Below are 18,336 nucleotides of genomic sequence, written 5' to 3' on the forward strand. Positions count from 1 at the left end.
GTGGGCCTGACCAGCCTTCGGCCAGAGGGACTCCAGATCAGCAGCAGCTGTGGCCATTTCCATATTTATCAACACATAGATGCAAAGGAAAAAGGGAGAGGTCAGTGCAGTCTGGACTTTGGGACCAGTAAGGGGGAGTGCATGGCTTCTCGCCCCTGGCTAGCACAGCCAGCCAGCACCACATGGCAGCTTCAGTTCCTGGCCTGCAGAGTGTAGGGGGACCAAGCACCAGTCTGAGGGATGATCGCTCTTGCTTTAACCTGCTTGGATCTGGATTGCAGTCTAGGGTGGAGGTCCTGGGGTGTATGTCCAGCTTGCCAGAGCATGTGGAGACCTCAGAGAGGGCACCCATCTAATACCTCCGGCAGCTGAGAAAACCCCAGCATTGGGACGAAAGCTCCCCTCTCTGGTAGCAGAGTCCTACTATGGGAAAAAGCCCAGGGGTCAAGTGACTGAGGGGCGACATGACCAGGCAAAGGAAACAAAGCAGACAGAAGATTCCAACATTAGACTCCTATTTTGGGGACAAAAAGGAGCAAAGCATGGAACAGGAGGAAGACAGTGAGTCAGAACTCCTGCCCGAAAAGCTTCAAAGGAAAATACAAGCTGGTTACAGGCCATAGAGGACCTTAAGAAGCAGATAAGAGAAGTAGAGGAAAAATTGGGAAGAGAAATGAAAACGATGTAAGAAAATTACGAAATGAGAGTCAACAGCCTGACTGAGGAAAATAACACCTCAAAAAATAGACTAACTCAAATGGCAAAAGAGGCTCAAAAAGGCAATGAGGAGAAGAATGCCTTAAAAAGCCAAATTTCCCAGATGGAAAAAGAATCTCAAAAGCTCAATGAGGAGAATCATTGCTTCAGAATTAGATTGGAGTAAATGGAAGCTAGTGACTTTATGAGAAATCAAGATGCTGTTAAACAGATCCAAACAAATGAAAGAATAGAAGGCAATGTGAAATATCTCATGGGAAAAACCACTGACCTGGAAAATAGATCCAGGAAAGATAATTTAAAAATTATTGGACTACCTGAAAGCCATGACCAAAGTAAGAACCTAGAAATCATCCTCCAGGAAGTTCTCAAAGAAAACTGCCCTGATGTTTTAGTACCAGAGGGCAAAATGGAGGTTGAAAGAATCCACCAATCACCTCCTGAAAAAGATCCTCAAAAGAAAACTCCTAGAAATATTATAGCCAGGTTCCAGAATTCCCAGATTATGGAGAGAATATTACAAGCAGCCGGAAGAAACAATTTGAATATTGTGGAAACACCATCAGGATAACCCAGGATCTGGCAGCTTCTACACTGAGGGATCGAAGGGCTTGGAATATGATATTCTGGAGGTCAAAGGAGCTGGGATTAAAACCAAGAGTCACCGACCCAGCAAAACTGAGTATCATGTTTCAGGGGAAAATATGGTCATTCAGTGGAATAGGGGACTGTCAAGCATTCTTGATGAAAAAACCAGAATTGAATAGAAAATTTGACATTCAGATACAAGAAGCAAGAGAAGCATGAGAAGGTAAACAGGGAAAAGAAATTATAAGGAACTTATCAAAGTTGAATTATTAACATTCCTACATGGAAAAGCAATAATTGTAACTTATGAAACCTTTCTCAGTAGTTGAAGGGAATAGAAATATACCGTGTTTCCCCAATAATAAGACCTATCCCGAAAATAAGCCCTCCCCTTACTGTGTAAGATTCCTCTAAAATAAGCCCTCCCCCGAAAATAAGCCCTATTGAGATTGCTACTGTAGTGAAGGTGATCCCCTGCGCTACACACTACATTACGGTACCCTCTGTATGCACCGTCCCCCCCCGGGTGAAACGCACGCCGCGCTCCGAGCTGCATCCAATCAGAGCTGCAGCAGTGAGTGCGTCATCCTGTTCTTCGCCAGTGATTTGCTTGCTGGCGCGATTGAGAGCAATGCCGCGGAGGAGAGCTGAGGCAGGACAACATAAAAACCCAGTATGTAAGCGGGAGTGAGGGGGCATGATGGAGGATAAAAAGGGCATGATGGAGGAAAAAAGAAGAACTCAGGGGGCATGATGGAGTGAAAAGAAGGACTGATGGTCATAATTTTATTATTCTGTCTGTTTTGACCCCCAGACATGAGTACAAAAAATAAGAAAGCAATTGTAGAGGAGTCACATGGCAAGAATCTTGCAGTTTTCTGTAAAGAAAAACTTTTGGATCTTCGAATGGTCAGAAAATGGAGAGCAGATTATAATAACCTCAATCAACAGGTGGATGAGGAAAAAGGGAAAAAGCGCAGGTCTGGATCAGGTCGGCAGCCCTTATATCCTGACTTGGAGATCCTCATTGGTGAATGGATTGCTGACAGGAGAGCAAAGGCCTTGGTTGTGCGCAGGGCTGATATTCAAGCATTTGCCCTTTCAATGGCACCAGAGTTTGAAATGGTCTCAGAAGGATTCAAAGCATCACAACACTGGTTGGACGGTTTCCTTCAACGGTATGAACTGCCCCTAAGAAGATCAACAACACTGTTTAAGCTGGAAGATGCTGAAGTTATTAAACGTGCACTTGCATTCAAGTCCTTTATTAATAGGATCGACATTTCCAAGTACCAAACCTGCAATATGATTGCTATGGATGAAACTGCAGTGTTTATGGGACAAGGATCTCAAACAACAATTCATCACAGGGGTGCAACGTCAATCTACATTCCCACCACTGGCTATGAAAGTGCACCGGTCACCTGTGTTTTGGCAATTCGTTTGGATGGAAAGAAAGCCACACCTCTACCGGTAATCATCAGTAAGGGCAAGAAAGGTAAGATTGAACGTGTATCTGGCATTTACGTTCTTGAAACTGAAAAAGCCTGGTGTACACAAGCCATTATAAGAAAGTGGGTTGATTTAATGCTGCCACTTGTTATGCGAGGTAACCAAAGAGGTCTGATAGTCTGGGATTCAGCCAGCACTCACCGTGCTAAAGAAATGAAGAACTTCCTTGCAGAGAGAAGAATAGATCAAGTAATGATTCCTGCAGGAATGACTGCCTATCTCCAGACCCTTGATATTGCAATAAACAAGCCATTCAAGGACCATTTGCGCATGGAAGTCAATGACTACATTGAAAATAGAATGGGAAGAAATCAGCGTGGAAACTTTGTGAAGCCCTGTCTGCAAGAAGTTGTGACTTGGGTGAAGAAGTCATGGGATAAAATTACTGACAGCTGTGTCGCCAAGGCACTAAGAGCAGGTTACCTGGACAAGACATATTCATTTTAAAGAGAGCTATATTGCTGGACATGACAGATTGGGTCCATTTCTTCTGAAGGAAATGGAGGCGCAAGACATCCAGGACGGAATTCAGGGTATAGACACTTATGACGATGTTATTGAAGAAGATGACATGGTCATTATTGAATAAAGGTACATTTTTTTGTTCACATTTACCTGTTTATTAAAATTGCTGTCAATGTTCATTAAAATAATCCCTCCCCTGAAAATAAGCCCTCTGGTGTTTTTCTGTCCAAAAAAATAATAAGACAGTGTCTTATTATCGGGGAAACCCGATATACATATATATATATATATATATATATATGTCTATATATGAGGGTATATGGGCATATGAATACATATGTGAATGTGTGTATATATGTTTACAGGTATACATAGATAGAGGGCACAGGACCAATTTAACAGGAAGGGATGATACTTAAAAGGTGAAATTAAGAGGTGAGAGAGGAATATAATGAGAGGAGATGGGGAGAGACAGATTGGGGTAAACTATCTCATATAGAAGAGGCAAGGGAAAATGGTTTACAATGGAGGGGAAGAATAGGAAGGCAAAAGGGAATGGGTCAACCTTATTCCCATAGAATTTGGCTTGAGGAGGGAATGAAATACACACTAAAAAGGGTATTTCACCCTTCAGGAGAGTAGGGGGGAAGGGAATCAGAGGGGGGATGATGGAAGGGAGAGCAGGCTGGGGGGGAGGGAAGTTGGAAGCACCCACTTTTGAAAAGGGATAGAATCAAAGTAGAGAATAGAACAAGTGGGAGGTGGGATGGGAGGGAGAGAAATATAGTCAGTCTTTTACAATACATCTACTATGTTATTGTTTTGCATTAGCCACACATGTACAACCTATACTGAACTGCTTATCTTCCCAGTATGAGTGGGTGACAAGGGAGGAAGAGAATGAATCTGGAATTCAAAGTTTTAAAATCAAATGTTTAAATATATAAATAAATATATATATATATGTATATATATATATATATATATATATATACTATTATTAATACTATTTTACATGTAATTGGGAAATAAGATATACAAGCACTGGGGCATAGAGATCCCCTGGAAAAGTCAAAAGGGGTATGGGAGGAAATATGGGAGACAGCAGATTGGAGGAGGGGATATCCTGTGGGACTGCTATTTTGGGGCAGTGGGTAGGGGAAAAACAGGGAGAAAATTTGTAACTCAAAATCTGGCAGAAATGAATGATGTAAATCAGAAGTTAATAAAGCATTTGAAAAAAAAATAAGAAATAAAAACCAACACAAAACAGATGTCTTTTTGATGTAGGCCAATAGTACTTTCACACGTGAATTCTACCACATATATCTCACGTTACTAAGGAATTCTCATCATTAAAGAACAATCAATGTCTCTCAACAACACAGTAATCCATTAAATATTAGTATCATGACATTTAGTTAAAATGTTTCCCTCTTCATTTTAACACTTTCATACCTGTATGGTAAGCTGAGGAGGATCTTTTTTTTCTGATGTCATCTCTATAATTGCTGTGTTGGGTTTCTTTGGTTCAGTTCGTTTAGTTTGAGTAGATGGAGAAATAGAAGTATTTACCATTACAAGGTGTGGTTTTTCTGTAAGTACTTCAGCAGGTGGCATAGAATCACTATTGCTCTGAGTCTGTCCTAAATAAGTTTAAAAAGAAATGAAATGTAAATCCTGTTGTGGAAATTGGTTAGGGGCAGGGGAAGTACAGAAATATGCACACACAACATAAATTGACACAAAACTGGTTTAGGCACCCAGAAAGTAAAGGCACTTCATAGTATGTAATATCTACAATAAACTTGCTAGTTTTATTTTATGAATGCATTATTACAATCATATTACCTCAAGAATATAAAGGAAACAGGACAAAGAACAAATACAACAGGATTTATCACAAACCAGAAGATCTCCAAGGATCACAAAAAGGAAGCAAAGAATTGGAAACAAAACAGGCGACTGTTCAGAGAATGGCTACACAAATTTTGGTATATTAAGGTAATGAAATATTACTATGCCTTAGGGAATAGTGAATACTAAGAATTCAGAGAAGCATGTGGAGAGAGATACAAACTCATAGAGAATTAAATAAAACAACAGACACAATATATACCACATAATTCAAAAGAAAAAAAGGAAACCGAACACTCTGTAATTATAACGACCTAGGGGAAGAGTTGAGAAAATGCACCTTCATACAATGCACATGATATCACATTTGGTTGGTTGATGTGACAATTAGTTTTTTCAGAACTGCTTCTCAAACCACATCCCCCCATTCACTGTTTTAAAGTTTTTGTTACAAGAGGTAGTCTCTGGAAGTGAGAAGGTAGAGAGATAAGATTCAGAAATGATGGTGATATAACAATGAAGATATTAATTTTTTTATGTAAATATATCACAGGAATGCCAAACCAGCAGAAACAAAGTCAATTCAGAAGTATTTATTAAGGGTTTTCCATGTGCCCAGGCTCATAGGAGCTGACAGGCTGTAGCAGCAAGCACCCCAAGCGTCCTTAAGGTGGCTGCCCATACAGGTTCTTGGATCTGCTTTGTTAAAGGAAAGCAACTCAAAATGGGTTAACAAGCTTACTTTAATCAGTCAGGCATATATAGTTTACCTTGTTCAGGGGAAAAGGTCAGCACCCCGAACTTCAAAGTATACAGGCAGAATTATCAAGACAGAAACAGATCAAGTAGACAGATTTCCAAACTGTCCAACCATTAATTACATCCATACCCAGTCAACATCTGGGTTTCCACATCTGGGTTTTTCAAAGCCGGGAGGGGGCCTGGACAACGGCTTCCCAAAACCCATATCAAATCACAGAACACTTCTCAAAGTGAGCCCCCAAAACAAAGCCTCACATCAGGGCTTATATAGCCTTCTCCTGGCTCACAGAATGTAACAACCTTATTGACCCACTGGCCAATCAAAAAGTATCTACTGAAAAACAAGCCTCCCACCCCAGGCTTCAGGTGCACTTTAGCCTAGGGGCAGGGAAGATCTTCCAAATATGCATTCCCATTACACAGGCGCTGAGGGTACAAAGCCAAAAATGAAACCATCCCTGTTCTCAAGCATAAGAAATATGCACACACATAAACTGACCCAAAACTAATATATACGAAGTAACCAGAAGGTAATTTAGACAGTGGGGCTGAGGTAAGGAGGCTCTGGCATTACAGAGAATCAGGAAAGGTCTCATGAAGATGGTGTGAACTTAACCCTAAACACTGAAGGAGACTGGAGATAAAAACAAAGTGAATTCCAGTCTGGAATGGAAGGACAACATGTCCTTCTACGATACAGAGTTAGGTGACATAAGGTCATGTGTGAGGAATAGCAAATAGACTAGTTCGGGGAATCACAATCTAGGAAAAGGATAATTTTTGTAAGTCTGGAATAGAAGGTTTGAACCAGATTATGAAGAGCTTTCAATGCCAAAGAAAGCAGGTTATATTTAATCCTAAAGACAACAGGGAGCTACTTGCATTTACTAAGCAGAGGAACTATTTGGTCAGACCTGTGCTTCAGAAGGACAGAGTTAGGATTTGTGCTTCTAAACGAGTCAGGGAAGGTTTTGCTGCAAGAAGACCAATCACAAGGCTCTGGCCGTGCTCCAGGAGAGAAGTGAAAAGGGCTTGAACTAGAGGCCTGGCTATTGCAAGCTGAGAGGATGGGAAAGTTAGGAGAAATGTTGATTCTGGGAGTGGAATCAATACGTGTGGCAAGGGAAAGTGAAAAGTTTCTAAAGATCCCAAGGTGGCAAATCTTGGTAGGTACACAAAGGATGGTACACTAGAGTAAAATAGGGAAAGGACAAAGAAAAGTGTGTTTTGGGAAAAGATAATAATTTGTTTTAGGCATGTTGCCTCTGATATACATATAGAACATGCAGTTTGATATATTCAGGAGGCAGGTAGTGATTTAAAACTGAAGAGAAAATGTAACTGGATACTCTAATTGGGAGGCTCTACCTAGGGTTGATAAATAAATCTATTGGAGCTAATGAAATTACTGAGTATGGAGAGAAAAGAAAGAAGGGCCCAGGACAGAGTCTTGGGGCATACCCATTGTTGGGGGTATAATGTAAATAACAACTTGGCAAAGTAAACTGAAAAGAAGCAGTTATGCAGACAGAAGGTGAACCAAGACCAAACAGGGTCAAGTGTTATTTTCAGATTCTCTGGACAGAAGCACTGAAATTAATCCCCAGACAAAAAAATCAGAAGCAAAATAATCGCTTTTGTCAAATGGCATATCCTTTTCTGAACAACCTGCAGTTGTCACTTTCCTGTGAATTTTAAATTTGAAAACAACACTTGTTTCCCAAACTCCAATATTCTTATTAGTCCTTTCTTTGTGGTATATTATACAGCCAAAAAAGGTATCCATATAACCATTCATTCAATAAATCATGTTCCTCAAGTATTTTATTTACATACACAAAGGAACACCTTCTGAATATTAGAGCTACCCAAAAGTGGCACAGGCTACTTCAAGAAGCAGTGGGCTTCCCTTCACTGGAGGCTTTCAAGCAGAAAGGCTGCAGAACCATTTTCTGGGGATATTTTGGGAGGCAGCAGGGGTGGTGGTAGTTCTTTGGGAAGGAATGGGTTGGACTAGAGGGCTAGTAAAATTCAATGAGTAACTAGAACGAGACTGTGATGAGAGTTGATACTATGAGCCTCTCAGAATCTATTTCTGGTGAATGACTAAGGTTCTGAGAAGCTATCTGACATTCAGGAACATAGAACTGTTCCTTGAATCAAGGATTATGATGTGATTGTTCAAGCCTATTCTGGATCAGGATGACTGCCACCTTTCCCATTTCCATTTTACAATAAAATGAACTTGACTTTGAGATCACACAAAGTATAATTTGAGCCCCTACCAGAGAGCTAGATCAATAGATCCAAAAGATAATAATGACACTGACCAATCTATCATCCACATAAAGAACATAAAGCAATAACATAAATGTAAAAGCCAGTAAGGCAGATTTTAGGTATAGGTAAAGAATTCTCTTCCCATTATACAATCTAGCATGGAAAATAAGATAGACAAATAATCACAAAAAAGACAATAAATGATAAATGTAACAGCAGAGATACAAAGAGGAAAGGTTACACTTGGGAAATATAGGTGATATAGAAACAAAAGGTAACAATTTAGGTTGAGGGGTGGCCAGGTGGCTCAGAGAGTAAGAGCACCGGCTCCAGTGTCGAGATGACCTGGGGTTCAAATCCGGGCTCAGATACTTAGCACCACACCCAGAAATAACTGGCCATGTCACCTTGAGCAAGTTACTTAACCCCGATTGCTTTAAAAAATTTAGGTTGAAAATTCAACCTAGAAAAAAAGAAGTACAAAAAAGCAGTAGATAAACTCAGAAAAATCACATTCTGGCTAGGTTGATTAGATAAAGCTTCATGGAAAAGGTAACATATAAGCTTAGACCTTAAGAAATACACAGGGGGCAGCCAGGTGGTGCAGTGAGTAAGAGCACCAGCCCCAGAGTCGGGAGATCTGGTTCCGGCCTCGGACACTTAACACCCACACAAAAAAACTAGCAGTGTAATCTTGGGCAAGTTACTTAACCCCAATTGTCCTCCAAAAAGGCAAAAAAAAATTAAAAGTGGAGCACAACCATCATGTAAGGCTTTTTTAAAAATTTCTGCCAGTATCACTTAAAAATCATTTATTACCAAACCGTGCAAGATTAGGTTGCACAGAATACTTGTGAATATGCATTAAAATTGAATATTGACAATGCATGTGTACTGAGAATTCTAGGTTCGAGGCTAACAAGAGATAAATGTGTATCCATATGCCACTGGTGGAATACATTGCTGCTCTGTTTACCTTTTAAGTATTGTGATGAACAGAATTATACCATACAATGATTACGCAAAGCAAGGTTATGAACCAATTTTTGGACTGAAAAAACAGGGTGCAACAATGGAAGGAAAAGAATGAACAAGAGCTATAAGCAAAAAAGTACATATTATATTAAGAATATAGTTGAGTAGTCTAGTTTTGGAAATGCCACTTTTATCCGTTTGAAATGCTCTAATCAAAGCCCAATAGAATAGAACCCATTATAACAAAACCTGTTACAACAGATTTGGATATAACATGATTCACATCACAGTGTCTAAAAAATAAGAACTTCATTCACTAAAACCCTGGCCAAAAAAAGGTCAAAATAAATAAAGGTATTTATTCTTCCCAAAATTATGCATTGCGCTATAAAAATCAACTGTGCTGACACCCACTGGTAGAAGAAAATTTATTTATATGCACTGTTGCTGCTGCTGGTTGTTTAAGAAAACAAAAATTTCCTATTCTTAAATTTAAAATATGTTCTGAAGAGCAAAGCCAAGACGGCGAAGTAGAGGCAGTGACTGGCCCGAGCCCTCTCAAATTTCCCTGCAAACAACATTAAAATGACATCTCGAAACTAATTCTGGAGCAGCAGAACCGGCAAAAGGGTGAGGCAAAACAAGACAACTTAGGTAAGCAAGAAAGGCCTCAAATACACAGAGAACTGAGTCAACGTTTAGAAGAACACAAGGCATTCCCCAATTCATAAAACACCAAAGGATATGAACAGGCAGCTTTGAGATGAAGAAATCAAAGCTATATGTGAAAAAATGCTCTGCCTTACTACTGACGGGAGAAGTGCAAATTAGAAGAGCTCTGAGATACCACCTCACACCTATCAATATTAGCTAATGTCACAGAAAGGGAAAATGACAAATGTTGGGAGGAGACACAGGAAAAATGGGACACTCATGCACCGTTGGTAAAATTGTGAACACATTGAACCATTCTGCAGAATAATTTGGAGCAATGACCCAAGGGCTATAAATCTACATATACCCTTTGACCCAGCAATACCACTATTAGGTCTGTATCCCAGAGATAAAAAAAAAAAAAAAAGGAAAAGGATGTATTTCTACAAAATATTTGTAGTAGTTCTTTTTGTGGTGACAAAGAACTGAAAATTGAGGCGGTACCCATCAACTGGGGAATAACTGAGTAACTTGTAGAATATGGTTGTGATGAAACATTATTGTGCAATAAGAAATGATGAGGAGGATAATTTCAGAAAAACCTGGACAATTTACATGAACTGATGCAGTGAGCCGAACCAGGAGAACATTTTATACAGTAACAGCAATATTGAGCTATACAATGATCCAAAATAATTCCAATGCACTCATGATGAAAAATTCTATTTGCCTCCAAAGAAGGAAATGAATGCAGATCAAAGATTACTATTTTTCAGTGTCTTTTTTTTGCGTTTTTTTTCTGTTTGGTCTGTGTTTTCTTTCACAACATGACAAATACAGAAATGTGTTTCGTATGACTGTACGTGTTGGTTGGTTGCTGTCCATTCTTGAAAAGTACCAAAATGACATCACTATGCTAAAGTCAAGTTTCAATGTGTCTGACTTGCTGATCAGATCAGTATGAGCTGAGAATGCTCTACCAGAAGTCAGGCACAAATAGTCTGTATAAACATTTGGGGTGGATATGCTAAATTTGTGCAGCCTGCTTTTCCCTTGAGCCGTTTCAATTCTGCTTTGCTCACAGAGCATAGCACCTTCTCTGATGTGGGCATGCCATGCTGAGCGGTCCTGGGCCAGTGTCTCCCATGTCACACAATCAATTCCAAAGCCCTTGAGAGAGACCTTGAGAGTGTCCTTGTATCACTTCTTATGACCATCATGTCAACACCTGACCCGTGTGAGGTCTCCATAAAAGAGTCCTTTTGGCAAGTGTGTGTTTTGCATTTGAACAGCATGGCCAGTCCCTCGGAGTTTGAATGCCTGGCAGTTTAGCTGAAGTAAGGATCTCAGTGTCTGGTACCTTATCCTACCAGGTGATCTTCACAATCTTCCTAAGACAATTCAAATGGAAACGATTCAATTTCCTTCCATGGTGCTGGTATACTGTCCAAGTTTCACAGGCATAAAACAATCAGGTCAGCACAACAGCTCTAAAGGCTTTCAGTTTGGTAGTCAGTCTAAATACCATTGCTCAATCAAAAGCTGACTGAAATTTTACAGGTTATAAGACAAGAGGAGGTTATCCTCCCGGAGTTCGAGGATGCCTCCACTGTCCATCTCTATAAAGGTAATGGAAATAGATTGTCCTGTGACAATCACAGTGAGGGGTCTCTCTCTTAGTCATTCATTGCTGGAAAGATTCTTGCCAGAGCCCTCCTTAATAGGTTAATCCTTCACCTGGAAGATGGTCGTCTACCTGCTTCGGAAAGGGCTGAGGAACAGTCGATATGGTGTTTGCTGCCCGACAACTCCAGAAGAAATGCCAGGAGCAGAACAGAGGTCTGTGCACAATGTCTGTAGATATGACCAAGGCCTTTGATACTGATAGTCATGAGGGCTTATGGAAAATTATCAAAATATGGTTGCCCAGAGAAGTTCATCAGCATTGTACGTCAATTTCATGACAGCATGCGTGCCCGGTTCTAGATAATGGACAATGCTCTCGCGCCTTCCCAATCACCAATGGAGTGAAATAAGGTTGTGTGCTTGTTCCCACGCTTTTTGCCATGATGTTTTCAGCCATGTTGTCAAATGCTTTCAGTGAGGATGAACACAGCCTCAAGGTCAGCTACCATACCACACTGACGGTAAATTCTTCAACTAGAAAAGGCTACAAGTCAAGACCAAAGTGGAGGGAGTGTTGGTGCACAATTTTCTGTTTGCAGATGATTGTGCACTCAATGCACCCTCTGAAGCTGAGATGCAACAAAGTATGGATCAATTCTCTGTTGCTATGTGCTAATTTTGGCATAACAGTTAACACCAAGTTAACACAGGTGGTTCCATCAGCCACCATCACACCATCTATACATGGAACCATCGGTTACAGCAGATGGAGAAGCTTGGAATGCTGTGGATATGTACACATTGATAATGAGGTTGACACACACATTGCCAGAGCTAGCTCTGTGTTTGGGAGGCTCCAAAGGAAAGTACAGGAGTGAAGAGACATTAGACTGACTGTCCATGTATAACCTAGTTGAAACTGCTTGCTATCTCAGGGTATGGAGAAGGGAGAGAGGGAGAGAATATGGAACTCAAATTTTTAAAGAAAAATGTTTAAAATTGTTTTCACATTTAACCAGAAAAAAATAAAATATATGCTGTTATTCTTATTTGTTCTTACCTAAAAGAACTGCCATGGGAATCAGATGGCCTTCCAGTGTGCCTGAAACAGAAGGCACTTCTCGGCTCGGGTTGAACAAACATTGCTGTTCCTGATGAGAAGGCAAAGGAAAGGACTGTGGTTTTCTCGGATCTGTTGCCACTGATCTGGTCATCTCCCACTCAGTCTGTGTTCTTGCTGACCTTACCTTAGTGCCTGCAACAAGCATCAAAGAGAAACATCCTACAATGTTCATTTAAAATAGTTTCCCTTTTCTCAAGATAACAGAAAGTGATAAATACATAAACAAACCACAGAACCACAATATAAACTGATAAAGGTCTACTAAAAACAAAAATCTACCCATTCCTATTCTTTGTAACACGAAGAAAATATCTAGAAAGAAAATTGAATAAAGGCTGATCAAAGATATGGTTTTTAAGTTTTTTTTGATTTACTGATGTCTTGCTATAACATATCCCCCAAACACATGTTCAAACACTCCTGCAAAGTCCAAAAGACAGAGGTTGTCAATTGCTAATTAAAAGGAGCAATATGACTTCTAACTTAGATAATATGGTACTTATGTTAAACTTCGTATTTGACTAGTACTTGCAGTCATTTTGTGTTGTTTTTTTTTCCCCCCGAGGTTACACGGCCAGTTATTTCTGGGTGTGGTACTAAGTATCTGAGCCTGGATTTGATCCAGGTCATCCCGACACTGGAGCCGGTGCTCTTACTCACTGAGCCACCTGGCCACCCCTAAGCAATTGGGGTTAAGTACCTTGCTCAAGGTTACACGGCCAGGTGTTTCTGGGTGGGTGCTAAGTATCTGAGCCCGGATTCGATCCCAGGTCTCCTGACTGTGGGGCCGGTGCTCTTACTCGCTGTGCCACCTGGCCACCCCCAGTCATTTCATGTTGATATTATTTGCATAGCTGTCATCTCTCTGTTCTTCCACACTTCATATCATGTTCCTCAGAACTCTCCATATTTATTATTTCTATTGGTACAGTCACATTCCGCTATATCTATCTACCATTAGTTTGTTTGGTCACTACCAAACAAATCATTAGGAATATTTTATTTTGAGATTTTTATCACAAATAATTTTATTATGAATATTTCTGAATGTAGGGGTCTTGATGTCAGTAATCTACTTGGTATATACTTAGGAAAATTATTTTTAAAATAATTGCTTACAATTAGCAAATTCAAAAGCTTAAATATAAAACTGGATATAGTTCTCATCTCTTTGATCTGCCTTTTATCTATGACATTATTCTGAACTGTAAATCTAGTTTACTGTAATTATATATGGATAAATTTGTTGATCCTGCAACTATCCAATCATAGACATTTTTAAAGAAGTCTTTATACAAGTAAAATATACCAAATTGTCTCTATTGCTGTCATGAGGGTATAACATAAGTTCCTGAAAATTAATATTTTCCTTACTATAGCTGTACATCAGAGGGAAGGATCGCTTCCTGCACCAGGGGGTGTGAGGAAAAATATGGGGGAGGGGAAAGAGAAATAATTGTTGTATTTCCTTTCACTTCTATGTTAAAACATAAATAAAATTATTAGTTAAAAATTTTTTAAGATTATCTCGTTGAAACATAATATTAAAGAATTCTCCCATTTGTAACTATCTACTTTACAGAATACTAATCAAAGTATTTATACACAAAGTAAACAAGGCAACTTTTCTAATTTAGAAAACTTATGATCCATTATTACACATAAAGGAGAAAAAGCATTTTATATCATTTTTTTAATTGACAGCAACACTCTCAATGAAAAAGTCAGTAAATTTTATCCATAAATATGATGAGAGAGAGAAATACATTTCTATATTTCACTGAAGCCTAGGGACATATCCTCATTTTGTACAAAAGTAGGAAACTATTTTCTATTTCATCCTGAATAACTTTCCTGATAATGTTCAGTATTTGGTCTGTACAATGAATTGCTATAATTACTATGCCCCTTTCTTAGGTTCTAACTAATGGCTCAGATTCCACCTTATTAATACAGTTTTTATAATAATTCCATGAAGCCTCTAGGTTTGGGCTTCTTTCTCCACAACTGCCCCCACCATCTTATTAGGCATCTTTAATAGAACCAGGACAGTTACAGTTCATTCAGTCAGCCTAAAATTCAAAGAATGTTTACAAATGATAATAAAAAAAAAGTCACAAAGGGACACACTCAACAAAAGATCATAGCTCCGGCACTAAAAGGGACCTCCGATGCCATCCTGTCCAACACCATCGTTTTACAGAAGATGAAACTAAAGTCCAAAGACATTAAGCGACCTGTCCAACATCAGAAAGGCAATAAGAATCAGAGGCAGGATTTAAAACCATATTCGTTCACTTCAGAGCAATGTTCCATAAAACCATACAAATTAAAACCAGAATCCGTTTTTTAAAAATTTCCTTACCTTTAACTTGTTCTATTACTTTAGGTCTCTGGGGTTTGGATTTGGCAGATGGTGAGTTAAATTTAAGATATGGACCTTTTTTAAGAGTGCTGCGATGACCTTGATAAACTGGTTTCCCATAAATCTGTAACAAGTAGTCACTACCTTGTGTCACTTTGGTTGTCTTTAGATGTCCCTGCATTTAAAACCAAAGTTACTTGCTCAGAAATAAGAATCTTAAATTGCATTTTCATTTTTTTCAGGCAAAGTGTATTTTATGTAAAATATTATTCAAATATTGAAATGGGTTTATGATTTCATCAGTCTGAATGCTCCTTCCAATGATTGGACTTGCAATCCAATCTTGCCAACATACATCACGTCCATCCCCTCACCTGTTTGCCACAGAAGGTTCAGTCAATATCAAAGGGGCCTGACTCACTTTCTGTTGATATTTCAAGATAACAGTAAAACATTCATGCTGTCCACCTTTTATACCTAATTCTCACCACGTAACCAGCCCATTTTCCTTTTAAATCTTCTACTGCCCAGATGACATCCTTTTACTATTATCCTTTAAAGTTCCCTATTTGTTATAAACTGCAGCATGCTCATACCCACCAAAGGAATTGTCAGTGAGATACTCATTTTTAGTTCTTCTGAGAATGCTATGTCCCATGACCTGCAGCTTTAAAATACTAGGAGACTTCTGGTAATAAAAATATGGGCCATTATGATCTCATCAGCTCCCATGGGTGATTCTCAAATCTACCTACCCTACTCCCAACTTTCTGCTGACTTCCAATCTCACATCTCCAACTGCCTTTTAGACATCTCCAACAGGATGTCCAGTAGACATCATAAACTCATCGTGTCTAAAACAGAACTCATTAACTTTGTCTCTAAACCTTTCCTAATTTTCCTATTACTGACAAGGGCAACCTAATCCTCCCGGTATCGTCTTCAACTTCTTACTATCTCTCATCTACTCTGTCGCCAAGACCTGTTGATTTCACCTTTACAACATCTCTCCTATATGCCTCCCTCTCTCCTCTAGCATTAACACCACTGGGTGCAAGCCCTCATCATTTCACTCCTAGACAATTGCAATACCTTCTGGCGGGTCTGCCTGCCTCAAACCTCTCTGCACTCCAATCCATTACCATTCAGTTACTGAAGTGATTTTCCTAAAATGTAGGCCCTACCACTCAATAAATTCCAGTGAATCACTCTTGCCTCCAAGATAAAATGCAAAAATCACCATCTGTTTGGGGTTCAAGCCTTCCATATAGGTAACATGAAAATGTACTGCATGATTTCATATGCATACTGACTATCATTTCTTGCCCTCCTCATTGGGTAGGGGAAGTGGTAGAGGGAGGAAGAAAATTTACAAATGAAAATATAACTTCTTTTTAAAAGCCCTGAATAACCTAGCCCTCCTACTTTAGAGTCTTTTACATCTGACTCTCATCTACTCATATATGCTTCGATCCAGGGACAGTGACCTGCCTCACAAATAAGACTCTACATATCTCAGCCTCAAGCATCTTCTCTGGCTATTTTCCATTCCTGGAATGTTCTTCCTCCTCTTCTCTACTTATTGGCTTCCTTAAGTGGCAACTGAAATCTTATCTTCGATAGGAAGCCTTTTCCAACCCCTCTAAATTCAAGTGTCATTGCTCTTTTAATTATTTCCTATTTATGTAAATATACATAAATATATATATGCATATAGATGTTTATGCATGCGTGTGTGTGTATGCATATACACATACATACATGTAGCTCATTTGCACATATTTGTTTGCTTGCTGTCTCTTCCGTTAGAGTGTGAGCTCCTTGAGGGTAAGGATCGTCTTTTGCCTCTTTTTGCATCCCCAGAGCCTAGAACAGTGCCTAGCACATAGAAGACACTTAACTGACCCTAAGCAAATCACTTAATCTCTGTATACATCAGTTTTCTCAACTGTAAAATGGAGATAATAATAAATATTATAATAAATATAATATATTAATAATATACAATAAATATAAATAATAATAAACTCCCAGGGTTATCGTGAGGATCAAATTATATTTGTAAAACACTTAGCACAATGCCTGGCACATAGAAGGCACCTAATAAATGTTTATTCCTTTCTTCCTCCTACCTATAGGATAAAATATGAAGTACTTAAGACCTAGCATTTAGGACCACCAGTCTAGCTCCAACCAACTTTCTAGTCTTATTTTATATTATTCTCCTTTATACAGTCCTTATTCCAACCAAAACTGTCACCTAGCTCTTCTGCAAATCTCATATGCCATCACCTCACTCTACACAATTGCTGAAATTGTCCCTTATTCCCCCAATGTAACCTTACCACCTTGTTTCTGCATTTCTGAATCCTCTTATTCTTTCAAGGCTCAGCTCAGGTGCCATGTCTTCAGTCTTCACCAATCTTCCCAAATTAAAATCCATCATACTTTAAATAATTTTCCTACAGTATTTTGTCTGTATCTTTCCATTCCCTCCCGTGAATTTTTTCCAAGCATTATATATATTGGGTAGATACTATCTTCCCAACCCTAGCGGAACAAACTCCTACATGTCAAGGATCATTTTTAGCACACAGCCCAGTGCTTTATACATAGCACACACACAACATTTTAAAAATGTTTGATATGGTTATCTTCCATAAGACAATCAGCAAAAAATTTAGCACAGAATGCATGACCCTGACAGTAACAGTTTAACTGATCACTATACAACTTTGTCTATAATTGTTTTCATCATTTATAGACAAATGCATAAAACACACATCTATATCCAACAAACGAAAAAATCAAGTAGAAGCAAAAAAGCAAGAATTAAATTAATGACTAAAACTTCTCATAAGTTAATCAACATTCAAATCTTTTGGCATGTTATTTATAGTATTATTGTTCACAACAAGGAATATATATATATATTATACATTAAGAATTCTACTATTAAAGATCACTTTTTAAAAGAGTTTACATAAATTTATACAAAAACCTTGATGGACTTTCTCAAATTCCAAAATGTTGCCTTCAACTGTCTTACCCAATGTATACAATTTCTCTAATTTTCAGTTATTACTTCAAGAGAAGTAAAGTACTTTGAGGTAAAACCAATATTTTTTTTTCAAATGAAAGTTCTTCCTCTGTGATTAATATTCTTTTAAATCTTAAGAGTTTATACAGGACTCAAGAGCAAGGGGGAGACAAAATAAAAAGTTCCTATTTTGTCTGGATTTATAGCTTAGCTAAATTAGCAAAAGCACAAAGAATAAGGAACATATTAAAAAATTATAAACTTCATTTTATTACTATGTTAAAAAAAAGATAGACGCTGTTGACTTAAGACTATGGAATCTCAGAGAAAAGTGTTGTATTCTGAAAAACAACTATTCAATATTAAAAAATA

General features: G+C 38.6%; 1 protein-coding gene across 1 annotated transcript in view; it reads right to left on the minus strand.

Annotated features, from left to right (window-relative positions):
- LOC138164124 (protein TALPID3-like) overlaps window positions 1–18,336 on the minus strand; it is a 79,136-nt gene that overhangs the window by 31,993 nt on the left and 28,807 nt on the right. The window contains exons 11-13 of the mRNA XM_069091719.1: window positions 14,925–15,099; window positions 12,497–12,691; window positions 4,741–4,928 (exon numbers count right to left, since the gene is read on the minus strand). Coding sequence (XP_068947820.1) covers window positions 4,741–4,928; window positions 12,497–12,691; window positions 14,925–15,099 — 558 coding nt within the window. The remainder of the gene's footprint in view (window positions 1–4,740; window positions 4,929–12,496; window positions 12,692–14,924; window positions 15,100–18,336) is intronic.

This window comes from Petaurus breviceps, unplaced genomic scaffold (assembly GCF_028583685.1).
Source record: "Petaurus breviceps papuanus isolate PSGF00001 unplaced genomic scaffold, PetGlider_PUasm1.0 189, whole genome shotgun sequence".
Taxonomy (NCBI): Eukaryota; Metazoa; Chordata; class Mammalia; order Diprotodontia; family Petauridae; genus Petaurus; species Petaurus breviceps.